This window comes from Mytilus californianus, unplaced genomic scaffold (assembly GCF_021869535.1).
Source record: "Mytilus californianus isolate M0D057914Y unplaced genomic scaffold, xbMytCali1.0.p SCAF_2, whole genome shotgun sequence".
NCBI lineage: Eukaryota > Metazoa > Mollusca > Bivalvia > Mytilida > Mytilidae > Mytilus > Mytilus californianus.
This window is the reverse complement of record NW_026262668.1, coordinates 94,740,852-94,755,901: the sequence shown is the minus strand read 5'-3', so window position 1 is coordinate 94,755,901 and position 15,050 is coordinate 94,740,852. Positions and strand designations below refer to the sequence as shown.

Genomic DNA, 15,050 nt, shown 5'->3' with positions numbered 1-15,050 from the left:
GCCATTTGCTACCAAGTGTGATAGAAATCATTACATATTTTTCTCCTTCAAAAAGATTGGTTGACTGAAAATTTCTAATCCCTTTAAAGCATTGTTGTTATACTATTGTTTAATTAAATTGTCAAACTAATTAATGATAACTATATGCTTACAGATTTAAAGATCATCCGATATTGAATGATCGGTATCTCCTCCTTAACTTATTAGGGAAAGGAGGATTTAGTGAGGTCCACAAAGTAAGTACAGTTAAACTAGATTAAGACTAGAATATCTATAAGCTTCTACATTTCTAATCTCTTCTGGTAACAACTTATCAGTAGTGTATCAGTTAGTATTCTAACTTTGAACCTACTGGATATAGAATTTCATGGTTTAACTCTATTTTTTTGTCAAACACCATTTTAATCAGTATTTATGGCATTGGTTTATTACTGTGATTTTATCAGTGAAATAAAAACCAATAATTTCACTCCTCTGATTTCATACAACAGTTGATGTCAAGACATTTTGGATGACGTTGCATCAAAACAATTGAGAATGCGTAGAAAAAGATATAGTTCCCTAAATTTTTTACTTCATTTTCATTACAAGTCCATGGTCAATGTAATTAAAGAATAAATAATCCCTGAATTCAAATATGGGAAAATATTCAATTTGTGACTGAACAACACTGATTATTAACTTGAGCTCTACAGGCTCTCATGAATTAATGTATTTGTTTGTCTATTTTTCTATATTTGAGTTCTTGGATTAGTTATTCTATAAATATTGTAATGCAGTAAGATCATACAGATGTCAATTTATGAACAAACTTGTTTTGATACTCAACATTTTAGATACTTCTTGCAATGGACATAAGCAATGCTATGCTTCAGATTCACAAAGGAAGAACGTGCTATGGTAAATTCAGTCAGTTTGGATCTAATATATATCCAAATATGTTGACTTCATGGAAAGCAAGCTGTGAGTGCAGTTCATTATATTATAGCAGGATTCATAACAATATTGTTTCTATTAAAATATGCTTGCAGTTTGCAAAATGTTGGAGTATTTCTATCTGAAGAATGATAAATGAGACAAAAGACTACTTAAATTCAGTAATAATAACAAAAATTGTACAAATATTTTAGGGATTTGACTTGAAGGAGCAAAGATATGTTGCCTGTAAAATTCACCAACTCAACAGAGAGTGGAAGGATGACAAAAAGGCTAACTATATCAAGTAGGTCCTAGTATTGATAGATAGACATGGTAATAGCAATACAGAAAATAGTTGTTGAAGTGTTGATTAAACTTGACAATTACAAAATTAAATATTTATTTGTCTTCAAGTATTTAAATCAATTCTATGATTAAACCAAATTTACCACTTTAATACTAGAATTCTTTTGATTGGATAAAACAAAGTCTTCAAAATTGGTATTTACAGATTATTTCAAGGGCTAACAGCATAGATTGGTTAGCATGGAGTAAGAATCAAATAAATAAAATACATAATACAACATAGAAAACTCATACAATTAGATATTTTCATGCATATTCAAGGCCAATTTTTTTTTTATGCCCCCGCCATAGCGGAGGGGGCATTAAGTTTTACCCTTGTCCGTCTGTACGTCCCGAAATTGATTTCCGTTCTCTAACTTGAGTTTGCCTCAACCAAATCTTATGAAACTTATACACAATGCTAATTACCACAAAACACAGATCAAGTTTGAATTTTGGTGGCGTCACTTTAACCAATCTAGAGTTATGCCCCTTTATAAAAGGAAATATTGCAAAATTTTTAGTTTCCGCTCTCTAACTTAAGTTTGCCTCAACCAAATGTTATGAAACTTATACACAATGCTTATTACCACAAAACACAGATCAAGTTTGAATTTTGGTGGTGTCACTTAAACCGATCTAGAGTTACATGCCCCTTTATAAAAGGAAAAATTGCAAAATTTTTATTTTCTTCTAAATATCAAGTTTATATAATATATTTTTAAAATTGGAGTTATCTTCCTTTGACCATGATTATAGTTGAATCAACTACAATCAATGCAATGTTTAATTTTGACTTCCACTGATAAAACACAGATCAAGTTGAATTTGGGTAGTGTCACTTTAACCATTATTGAGTTATGCCCCTTTATAAATAGAAAGATTGCAAAATTTTTTAGTTTCCATTCTGTAACTGAAGTTTTCCCCAGCCAAACATTATGAAACCTATACACAATATTCATTACCACAAAACTCAGTAAGGATCAAGTACATTTATTTTGTTTCAGTTCTCTAACTTGAGTTTGCCTCAACCAAATGTTATGAAACTTATACACAATGCTTATTACTACATAATACAGATTAAGTACAAATTAGGTGGCAACACTTTTACCATTCTAGAGTTATGTCCCTTTATAACCATAAAAATTGCTGAATTTTTTAGTTTGTCTCAACCAAATGTTGTAAAACTTATACACAACCATTCTAGAGTTATGCATGTTTACAAATAGAAAAATTGCTGAATTTTTTGTTTCTGTTCTCTACTTAAGTTAGCCTCAACCAAATGTTATGAGACTTACACACAATGCTTATTACCACAAAACTCAGATCAAGTTCAAATTTGGGTAGCGTCACTTTTACCGTTCTTCAGTTATGTTCCTTTATAACTATATGATATGCAAGCGGGGGCATCATCTGTGTCCACATGTGGACACTATCCACATTTATTATATTTAAGTTTTTGCCAGAGGCATACCTATGACGTGAAAATGAGAACGAAGTTTTGTGGGATTTTCGATTTTTGAAATTTTAACATAAAAATCTTGAATGAAATGCATTATTTTATTTATTTTGCATTATAATGGAGATACCTGTATTGAATTTTAAGCTTGGTCTACATAAAACTGAATGAACTGTCACAAAGAACCATTAACATAGTTCCACTACACATCACAAACCCAATATTTGACAGTAAAACCTAAGTTTTACGTAGGTAGAGCTTAATACAAAACAGTTGTATTTTATTCATGTTTTTTTTGGTTTTAAGGTCCAACTTTACTGAAATAAAAATCAGATGTAACTTTTCAAATTATTTTCAGACATGCCCTTCGAGAGTATAACATACACAAAAGTCTGGATCATCCCAGAATTGTCAAGTTATATGATGTGTTTGAGATTGACAATAATTCGTAAGTATCTAACTTTATGAACAAAGTTAGCAGTTTTTTGCAATTTAAAGTTATTTTATACATTGAGACATCTCTTTAGATGTATAAAAAAAAATAATTTTTACTATGAAATAGCATATTTAGTAAATATTGTTGTTACTGGCACAAAGCTGGAGATCACTGTAAATATTAAATGAATATCTTTATAACCACTTGGCCTATTTTGAAAAGTTTGTCTGGCATACTTTTAGGAGTGTACTGATTGGGCCTGATTACCTTAATCACCAATCTACATATCTGCTATTAAAATACATTACAAATCTTTAATCTTTCAAAAAGTGAAAAAAATTGCTACTAAATAGTGAGGAATTGATATTGTTTTTTGCACCCCTTTGAATTTTGATTGACAGCTTAAACTACTATTAAAAAAAGACAACATTGTTGCAATAAATATAGATGAAAATCAAGTAAAGTATAAATCAGTACCTAACTACAAAAAAGCTATATCTGTTTTGACTCTTTAAATTTTGAAATCTGCCATTAAACATAGCTACCTACTTCACTTTGGTCAGAAACTTTGACAAAAGGAAAACATGTCAATTAGGATGGTTTCATGTCAGGTTAAATATTTCTCACTGATTCATAAAATTTGGAAAATTAGACTTAGAAGCTACATTGTTTTTGCCTCCAAGAAGACTTTGGAGTGCTGCTCCAGCCAAGGCAGCCGCTACAACAATGTATTAAAGTTTACGATTAAATTCATTTTAAGGGAAATCACTTATGGTAAGTCAACCATATTTGGTAATCACTGGCATCTTTACCCTGAAAATCCATCTTTGAGTGGGAATCCCAAAAATATTCATGTCTGAAAACTACATCATCCACCATTTTGATTTTTTATTTTGGCATAAAATAATACCAGATATGGATTTCCCTATATTTTAACCAATCAGATATTTTAATTACTCTGACGTAGCAGGAAATTATTTATAACTCTAGGGAATACAGTTTGTAATCATAGCATGGTTGTTGCAAAAAACGAGAATACTTGTTTCATGTACATCAAGGGTTAAGGAGTTTATAAAGGGCTCATTCCAAATGCAGATGGCTATTTTCAACTTAAGGTGTATATAAAAAGTTTTGCAACTCTTTTCAAAAAAAATCTTAAGAGTGAAAACACTCGTAAGTCATACACCTTTCAGTATAACTTACGATCAATTTTAATCATAAGATTTTTTGTGAAAAGAGTCCCAGGTACCTGTAGTTATACAACAGTCAAAGATGGTGTAGACTTGAAGCATGCAAATGTTATTTGAAATGATAGCCTGAAACCTGGTATTGTTAAAGTATAAATATTACTTGTCTTTCAAGGCAGATCTCAAGATTTGGTTGAAAGAACATGATGAATCATAAAAATAATGAAACAAAAATTGAAAAAGAAATGATTATGTTACTAATTTGGATGGAATGTTTTCAGATTTTGTACAGTACTGGAATATTGTGAAGGGAATGATCTGGACTTTTATCTTAAACAAAATAAATCCATTCCGGAGAAAGAGGCTCGTTCCATTGTCTCCCAAACTGTTAGTGCTCTGAAATATTTAAATGAGATCAAACCACCTGTGATTCATTATGACCTTAAACCAGGTAAGTCCTGCTTTTTGTAAGAAAAGTGTTATTGAAGTTAGTCTTTTATTTGATCTAAATAAGCCAATACACACTGAAGGATAAAAGTCTTTTCTTTGATCTGAATAAGCAAAGACACAATGAAGCTTTTAATCTTTTCTTTGATCAGAATACACAGATGCAAACAGAAGCTTTCTATACACTAATTTCACTAAACGTCTATTCAGAAGAGGCGTTAAATCCAATGCCTTTTGTAAGGAGCAAGCCAAACTCTATTTACTTTACAACTTATCTGATCTGTAGATAGACCCATTTTACAAAACTTACCTACTGTAACATTGTTTTTTTGTTTTTGTATTGAATGTGCCACTGGATATTAAACAAACATCTGTAAATCAAGACAGTCTATTTTTTAATGATCTTTCATGAAAAGAGTGCCAGGGTTTAACAACTGACTGATACTCTTATCATATACTTTACCGCTGGATATCCTTGCCACTATAATCCAATGGTCTGTCACTGAGTTGAATAGTGCACTATGTAGAAGGACTAAAATCTTGTATGTACATCAGACTTTCTTCTGTCAATGTCTTCAACAAGATACTATAATATATACAAAACATTGATGTTTGATGGTAATTTTTTTATTTCAGGAAATATATTACTTGGTAGCGGGTCTGTTAGCGGTGAGATCAAAATCACTGATTTTGGTCTCAGTAAAATTATGGATGATGAGAACATTACCTCCGATGGCATGGATCTCACATCCCAAGGGGCAGGAACATACTGGTAGGTCAAAGTTCAGTCTGGGCAAATGAAATATTTCATAAGAGAATTTGCTGTTATATTTGGATCAGTTACTTGTAGTATTCAAATGATTCTTTTACCAAAATTTTCTCCTTTTTAGCAATAAAAAAATTGGCATGTATTTTAGATAAGCTGGTTTAAGTTGTCAGAAGTTATCAGCTATAACTCAAGTGCCATTTAGAAGCTCAATACTCACCACTTATTTGATTTTTCCTTTCATTTGAAAATCCAAGTCTCTGAAATTTTGTAATTAACCAACCTTCATTTGTACAGTTGTGATGATGTATGGCTATCAATATGCATTGTTCAATTGTTATTGAAAGATGATAAAAGGTGGTGGTTTATTGTTGAGCCTGCAACTTCTGTCGCAGAAAGAGCGGCGGCGTTAACTAACTTCTTAAAAGCTTAATATTTCAGACGGTAGGAGACCTGGATGCTTCATACTTTGTATATAGATGCCTTATGTTTTGAAGTTTCTGTCTAACATATGTCCGTTGTCCTTGACCTCATTTTCATGGTTCAGTGACTACTTGAAAAAAAAGTTAAAATTTGGCCAGGCATATTACGAAATGGGCATCTGGGTCCCATGGACACATTCTTCTTTTATTTTTCAAATCCTTTTATAAAAGAATATTTTTTTCATTAACAAGTGTTTTGATCTGTTGTAGGTACTTGCCACCAGAATGTTTTGTTGTTGGGAAAAATCCACCAAAAATATCTTCCAAGGTGGATGTATGGTCAGTTGGTGTCATATTTTATCAGTGTTTATATGGTAAAAAGGTAAGTTTACTAGACAATAGATGAAAGATCTTTTAAATTTCGGATAGTAAATTGGAGAGCAGAAAAAATCCAATGACAAAGACTACTAACTTCAAATGCTTTGTAAAAGTGTAACTCTTTAACATTTTGTTTCAATAGTTTTAATAAAGAACGTTTGTCACTAAAATTGTGATAGAAAATTATGAATCTTAAAGAAGACATTGAAAGAGAAAATAAATATACATTGAATATATGTACATTGTCAGAAAATATAAGATTTATTTGTACCAGCTTTAGAAACAGGACAGTAGCGAGTACAAATAAATTTTATATTTCTTACAATGTACAAATATTGTTTTTATCCTGCAATTTACACCAGGCACTTGAAGCTTTAGTTGTTTAAATCCAAATAGCTTAAACACGGACCACGAAGAGGACCCAAAAATGAACTTGAAAAAAGAAACATTCATATAAGAGCTTGCACAACATAGAAGCAGGGTAACAGGAGACTTTATTTGTACAAGTACATATAAAGCAAAAATTTATTTGTGTACCTGTTATTTGTATTATAAGATGCTGATTGCAGGATAAAGGAGTATATTCTGTTCGAAGAGAAGTGTCTCATATTGATTTAAGGTGTATGAAAAATATTAGAATATACATTCTAATATAACGTTCTTCTTTTGTTTTGTAAACAATAATTCCAATAGAACATGGGGTGCCTCAATTAAAATTGCAATGCAGTTGTACTTTCAACAAAGCCAGAGATCGAAATGGACATTTGTGTTAGTGTTGCTTGCTAGGAAATTAAATAAAATTATTCTAAAAGTAACGTTACATGTATCTGTTTATTTTTATGCCCCCGCCGCTTCAGAGGGGCATTAAGTGTTACCCTTGTCTGTCTGTATGTCTGTACGTAAGTACATACATCCCAAAATTAAAAAAAGTTTCTGTTCTCTAACTTGAGTTTTCCTCAACCAATTGTTATGAAACTTATACACAATGCTTATAACCACAAATCCAGTTCAAGTTTGGGTGGCGTCACTTTTACCGTTTTAGAGTTATGCCCCTTTATAAATGGAAAAATTGCTGAATTTTCAATTCCGTTCTCTAACTTTAGTTTGCCTCAACCAAATGTTATGAAACGTATACACAATGCTTTTTACTATAACACACAGATTGAGTTCAAATTTGGGTGGCATCACTTTTACAGTTCTCTAGTTAGGTCCCTTTATAACGTTAAATGAAAGCTGGGGCATCATCTGTTTCCCATGGACAGATTCTCCATTTATTTAATCTTGAAACATTTGGTTTTCTATTACATTTTGGCTTCACCACATCAAAATGATTGCCTTCCTAACGTGTCTTATAGGTCTGCTTCGAAATATAAAAGTTATAGATTTTCCTATCAGAATAGAAATAATTTTATCATGCCATGCTCTATGGTTAGGCATATTTGTCAACATTTTACACCTCACTTATGCTCGGTATAATCTGAAATAATACATAAAGATTAAATACTTTTTTTCGAGCTTTATATATGCAGTTGATGATTTTAGATTTTAGGAATGCATGAAGGTTAATATCAAAATAATTAACTGTTAATTATCTATTTTGCTGTGTTGACTTGTTATATTTAAACATAATGTGTTGTTCACACTTCATTTACTGACTTTTTTTCAGCCGTTCGGCCATAATTTATCCCAAGCTGCCATTTTAGAAGAAAATACAATTCTCAAAGCAACAGAGGTGGATTTTCCATCAAAACCTCCAGTCAGTTCTGAGGCAAAGGTAAATTTTAATAAATCTTCCCATTTAGGACAACTTTAAAGCTTAACATAGTGTTTTTGTCGAGCCTGCGACTTTTGTCGCAGACAGCTCGACATAGGGATAGTGATCCGGCGGCTACAGCAGCGGTGGCGGCGTTAGCTAACTTCTTCAAAGCTCTATATTTTAGAAGGTGGAAGATCTGGATGCTTCATACTTTGTATATGGATGCCTCATGTTACAAAGTTTCCGTCAGTCACATGTCCAATGTCCTTGACCTCATTTTCATGGTTCAGTGACTAGTTCAAAAAAAAGTTTAAGATTTTTTGTAATGTTAAATTCTCTCTTATTATAAGTAATAGGATAACTATATTTGGTATGTGCGTACCTTGCAAGGTCCTCATGCCCGTTAGACAGTTTTCACTTGACCTCGACCTCATTTCATGGATCAGTGAACAAGGTTAAGTTTTGTTGGTCAAGTCCATATCTCAGATACTATAAGCAATAGGTCTAGTATACTCGGTGTATGGAAGGACTGTAAGGTGTACATGTCCAACTGGCAGGTGTCATCTGACCTTGACCTCATTTTCATGGTTCAGTGGTTATAGTTAAGTTTTTGTGTTTTGGTCTGTTTTTCTTATACTGTATGCAATAGGTCTACTATATTTGGTGTATGGAATGATTGTAAGGTGTACATGTCTAGCTGGAAGGTGTCATCTGACCTTGACGTCATTTTCATGGTTCAGTGGTCAATGTTAAGTTTTTGAGTTTTGGTCTTTTTTTCTAATACTATATGCAATAGTTCAACTATATTTGGTGTATGGAAATATTTTGTGATCTATACGTCAGTCACGCAGGTTTTATTTGACCTTGACCTCATTTTCAAGGTTCATTGCTCAGTGTTAAGTTTCTGTGTTTTGCTCTGTTTTTCTTAAACTATAAGCAATAGGTCAACTATATTTGTTGTATGGAAGAATTGTTAGCTGTACATGCCTGCCTAGCATGGTTCATCTGACCCTGACCTCATTTTCATGGTTCATTGGCAATCATTGGTCAATGTTTAGTTTACTTGGTTAATGTTAAGTTTATGTGACAGTTGTAATAAAGCTTTATATTTAGGACTATCAACATAATATCAATGATTAGTAAAGAAGGTGAGACATTTCAGCGTGTGCACTCTTGTTAAAAATGGTCCAGTTATATGAACCAGTACCAGTAACCTATCCCAACAGATAAAACCAAAAAAATAAAAAAAATGATTTTACCTATGTCACCAACAGCATAAGCAGGTCTACTTACTGTTCGATATCGACTCCATTCATGAATTTTTGCCATCACTTTGTGTCTGTAGTCCATTGTATTTAAACTTTTCTGTAATAATTTTCTCCTCTGAAACTGCTTAATGGATTAAAACCAAAGTTTGTCTGGTTTATCTATTGGATGTCAACTATGTTATAGTTTATATCAAACCAGAAGCAAGACAGCTTATAGGTATATCAGAAATTTCATCCAGGTTGATCAACCAACATGGCCGCCATCTCTAAAAACAGAACATTGGGGTCAAACTACAGTTTTGGCTAATAACTTTTAAATTATAGCAATTAGAGAAGAACAGACTGGGTAAAAATGGTCTGCACATCTATCTACCCTGAAAATTTGGGAAAAAATCTGCTCACCTGTTATGGAGTTATTGCCCCAAAAATGTTGATTTTTTAACTTTTTGACATTTCCCTGCCATTGTTTCAGAAACTATAGGAGCTAGGTAAAAAGTGCACATAGCAAAACATTTAACTACTTGATTTGGAGTAATTGTCCCTGTAATATCAATTTATTTTTTCCCTCCGATTTTTAGCAGTTGTTGGCTGTTATTATGAAACTTTAGGAGCTAGTTTTAAAGTGTAAATTGCAAAAAATGATCACACAATAAGATCTATATACCCTGAAAATTTCAGAAAAATCTGCCAACCTGTTTTTGAGTTATGGCCCCGAAATTTTTTCCAATTTGTCACATTTTTTTACAGTTTTGGTCTTGTTAAGTTAGTAGCTGCTTGGTGATCAAAAGACTGAATTGATTAAGTCAAAATTTTTTGTAATAGTGTGCGTACTGCAGTGTAAATGAAGCAGTTTTCTAGGGGATGGTGGGACGGGGCAAGCAATTTAAGTTTAACACTTTTGGAAACCACCGGTGAATACAAGAATTTTCTACTTGTTTAACTCTACTAACTTGTGTAATTTCTCTATATATTTTTTATACCCACCTGAAAACAAAGTTTTGGGTATATTGAAATGACACAGTTGATCTGTCTGTCCATGTGTCTTGTCAGCTTAATTCGTAAGTGCCTAGATCAATACCCATTTGTATAACACTACCTGACCATGTGACTATTAAGAAAGTTAATACCAGTCCTACATGATAAAGGGCAGATATTAGTATTTACTTCAATATTGCAATATGTAATAATAGTCTCTTGGCAGTGAGACTCCTCCTAAACCACTAGATTGATATTGATGCTTTTCATAGTTGTAGAACATTACTTGAGGATGCAGATAAAGGAATATAATCCTGGTCCCACATGTAACTTTCTTCAAAAGTGCAATATGTAGTATTGTTCTCTCATAAGGTGGTAGGGTTCCTTTTGTAAGTCTACTCACAGTTCTAGTTAGTTCAAGGGGAATTTTCATGGAATGTTGAATAGTTGCAAATACCTTGGGGGGGGGGGGTAATTTATAGTTTTATGTGACAAATCTGGACTCAGATAATTTTGGTAAGTATTTAATATCTTGGACATTCCATTTGGACTTTTCATCAGACCATGTTAATTGAGTGTCCAGTATGAAAGATATGTTTCCAGGAATATTGAGTTTTGAGAATTTGTATTATATGTAATACTCTTTAAATTTCAGAATTTTATTAGGGCATGTCTCAGGTATAAGAAAGAGGAACGACCAGATGTGTTACAGTTGTCATTACATGACTATCTTAAACCTACGTCTATAAGATCTAAAGGGTAAGTATTGTAAAACTATCCATGACTATTTAAAACCTAGGTCTATCATATCTAAAGAGTAAGTATTGTTTAACTATCCAAGACTATCTTATGCCTAGGTCTATAAGATCTAAAGGGTAAGTATTGTAAAACTATCCATGACTATCTTAAACCGTCTATAAGATCTAAAGGGTAAGTATTGTAAAACTATCCATGACTATCTTAAACCTAGGTCTATCATATCTAAAGAGTAAGTATTGTTAAACTATCCAAGACTATCTTACACCTAGGTCTATAAGATCTAAAGGGTAAGTATTGTAAAATATCCATGTTTATCTTAAACCTAGGTCTATAAGATCTAAAGGGTAAGTATTGTAAAACTATCCATGACTATCTTAAACCTATGTCTATAAGATCTAAAGGGTAAGTATTGTTAAACTATCCATGACTATCTTAAATCTAGGTCTATAAGATCTAAAGGGTAAGTATTGTAAAATATCCATGACTATCTTAAACCTAAGTCTTTAAGATCTAAAGGGTAAGTATTGTAAAACTATCCGCGACTATCTTAAACCTAGGTCCATACGATCTTAAGGGTATGTATTGTAAAACTATTCAAATTTTGTGTTGTCTTTATCAATCATGTGATATTGAAATGAAGATATATATATTATGCCCCTCCGTAGCGGAGGGGGCATTAAGTTTTACCCTTGTCCGTCTATAAGTACGTACATCCCGAAATCGGTTTCCGTTCTCTAACTCAACCAAATGTTATGAAACTTATACACAATGCTTATTACCACATAACCCAGATCAAGTTTGAATTTGGGTGGCGTCACTTTTACCTTTCTAGTTATTTGTGTTTTTAGGCAATTTATTTTGCCCTTATGCTAATCATGACACTGCCATATTTGTGATCTAGATTCATGCCAAACTGGTCAAAGTAAAAATATAGATTCTTCTTCTGCTATGATAAATATCCTATGTTTTTTAGTTGAATGTATTTAGAAACAATTTAGTTAGAGATAAGGGTGGTCGTAACATGAGCTTACATCAAACAATTTGATCTTCTGCAAAATAGTTGTTTTGCTTTAATAAATGTTATTGTAACTACCTTGAGTTAACTTATGATCCATTTATTGCATTAACAGCGTCATGTTCATTTCCAACTCGCTTGTCAAAGATTGTTTACATTTTGTAAATTTTTCTTCGTCTGCCATTGCAAAATTAATACAAACCATAGATCGGAGGCAGACCAACTATGACCGAAATCTGTATTCTCACAATAATAACTATAAACAAATGCATGGTGCAGATGACTGGGAAATAATGATAACGAGTCCAAAAGTGAAAAAGAGGCATTCAGCACCCATTAATATTCTCAAACCCCTTAGTTACAAGTATATGCTTTCATGCAACAACGTTGTTTCAATTTATTGATTTAAGATGCTTACATTTGTTAAATTCATACATTTTGTAATTAAAACAGAATATCATAGGTAGAATAGTTTTCCTTATTTAACTTTAATTGATAGATGATCATTTATTTTCCTTTTTCTCTTTTTTTTTTCTTTAGATATGCAACAGTGCTAGATATTTAGTTGGTAGTTCCTGACAAGTGGAAAAATTTATATTATGTAACTATAAATGACAATTTAGGACACACTCTGAGACAACTGTAATGGTATTCTCAAGCATGAAATAAAATTGGATTTGACTAATATAATAAAGAAATTAATAAATAGGATACAAGTGGCAAAATAAAAACCAGACTTTATAGAGCCAAGAGAAAACTAGCACTTCTCTTTAAAGCATAACCATTTCGCCCTATGATTTTGAAGTAGTGTAAAATCAGTTGTTAACAGTCTTTTTGTGAATTTGTTCGATGAAGTCTCCTGTCAGTTGTAATCCTTTTACATAAGAAAGAAATAGTCACATAAACATTAACTTGGCTGCAATTGCCTTTGCAGTGCTGTTGTGCTTTGATTTGAATCAGCTTATGCATGAAAATGTTAAAAGGTTCTCTGACATGAATTTCTCATTTACTGTGTATTCATTATTATTCGTGGGATACCAATTTTCATGGATACTTGTGAACCATGAATTCAATGTTCAACTAAGTACAATGTTTATATAGACTTGTATGCAGATTTGTGTAAAACCACAAAATCAAATATCCATTTAAATATGATTTTTCCTTAATCCACGTAAATTGGTACTCATGAAAATAAATGGATCCACTGTATGTGAAATTCAAGATATATTATATATTCAGAAAGATCACATGAACTTTGGAATATTGCTTTTATTGGGAACGTGGTTTATAAAACAAATCTTCATGAGAATGTCTTGGTATTATTCATATCAAGTAAATAATATTTAAATAAAAGTTACATTTGCTATGTTTTAAAGACAGATTTTATTGTTGGAAGTATGATAAATAGAAAAATTATTATATTTCAGACATCCTATTGAAGGACCTACTGGTAGTTACAACCACATTGGAATAAACAGTAATTCTAGCATTAATCAGCCTAGTCAACCTTCGTTCACATTTGGGGATAAACTGTGACGGGGGAGAGACACTTGCCAATCTGTGACTCTTTGTTCAGGGAACTTTACCCTGGAGAAAACCAAAAAAGCGTTAATTGTTGTTTTGAATTCATGAAATTGTGAAGTCCAGTAAATTGTTATTTATGGCTGTGTTTATTTTCAGCATATTTGCCTTTATTAATAGTTCACATGTATACATTTACAATATTTTGGGATCATATTTTGGTATTGTGCAGGTGGCAACAGCTCTTGTAAATAATTCACAACAAATTTACGTCATACTGAGTATTATAAAACTTTTAACACAATGCAACTTGACAAAAGAAAATATTTAGAGGTTTTTTCTTACAGAACATACCTCAACATATTTCTGAAAATATGACTAGATGAAACAAAAGATAGTACAATCAGTACAATCAATCTTTATGTAGTGCATTTTCTTTTAACCAGATTTTGATGAATTTTTAGCATTCAATTCCTGCCATACACACTATTTTTAACAGATTTGAAAAAAAAAATTGTGCAATGATATAAGACAAATTAAAAGTGTTATGCTACATTTGCAGGAACATTTTATTCAAATATGGAAACATTGTTAAATTGACATCTAAGTCATCAAGTATATATTCTTATAACTAATTTTTTCAAAGAAATACTTTCTATATCAGACAACATATGTTTAATGTAAAATATTCTGATTTTTTTCCATCTTTAATAAAAAAAAATGTTTTTAAACAGATGGAAGGAAACAGAAACTAGGTAGAATATATCCACATTTTTAGTGTAAAACATAAATGGACCAAAGGTAAATCAATGACTTTTTTTTTTTTTATTAAAGGTAAATTATTGATTGAATATAAATACAGTCATGCAAAATGTGGACATTAATTGTTACATGAAGAAGATGATTGTGTGTAATTAGCTGCTTGTGTAATTGTCTGTTTACATGTTAGTTATGCACAATTTGACTGAGAGGGAAAATGAAGGACATGGGTTAGAATGACAGGTAAAGCAGCATGTGTAATTGGAAAGAGGTATAAAATCAAGTCTTTTTGGGGTTCATTTCTTACAAGGCTTCTTATGGTTTTTACTTTTGACATTGCATTATTCAAGGAAATACTGTGAACAGTCCTAAGTTGCAAACAAATCATGTGTTGTTAGAAAATCTATTTTTGCAGAAGAAATCATGTATTCCAATTTCTGGCAGAAAACATTCCTCACACATAAATATATATATGTTTTCAGATCTTTTGCTTTTTTGACTCTTTTTTTAACAAAAACATGTTTAATCTTTTATACATATAATTTGAATTTAGTGTTTCTGGATATTCGATACTGGATTTCAACTGAGAAAGCTATATGGATTTATCTCTGTTTAATCTACTTCCTGTATGATTAAACA

At 31.7% G+C, this 15,050-nt stretch overlaps 1 protein-coding gene across 2 annotated transcripts in view; it reads left to right on the top strand.

Annotated features, from left to right (window-relative positions):
• LOC127730435 (serine/threonine-protein kinase tousled-like 2) overlaps window positions 1-14,052 on the top strand; it is a 35,130-nt gene extending 21,078 nt beyond the window's left edge. The window contains exons 13-22 of one of the 2 annotated variants that reach the window (XM_052238854.1): window positions 155-236; window positions 1,131-1,222; window positions 3,081-3,170; window positions 4,627-4,796; window positions 5,429-5,564; window positions 6,251-6,362; window positions 8,025-8,132; window positions 11,013-11,116; window positions 12,672-12,732; window positions 13,559-13,687. In XM_052238854.1, coding sequence (XP_052094814.1) covers window positions 155-236; window positions 1,131-1,222; window positions 3,081-3,170; window positions 4,627-4,796; window positions 5,429-5,564; window positions 6,251-6,362; window positions 8,025-8,132; window positions 11,013-11,116; window positions 12,672-12,696 — 919 coding nt within the window. In that variant the 3' untranslated portion in view covers window positions 12,697-12,732; window positions 13,559-13,687. Of the gene's footprint in view, window positions 1-154; window positions 237-1,130; window positions 1,223-3,080; window positions 3,171-4,626; window positions 4,797-5,428; window positions 5,565-6,250; window positions 6,363-8,024; window positions 8,133-11,012; window positions 11,117-12,671; window positions 12,733-13,558 lie in introns of both variants that reach the window. The other variant, XM_052238853.1, reaches the window with a different exon arrangement.
• Window positions 14,053-15,050: the final 998 nt, after the last annotated feature.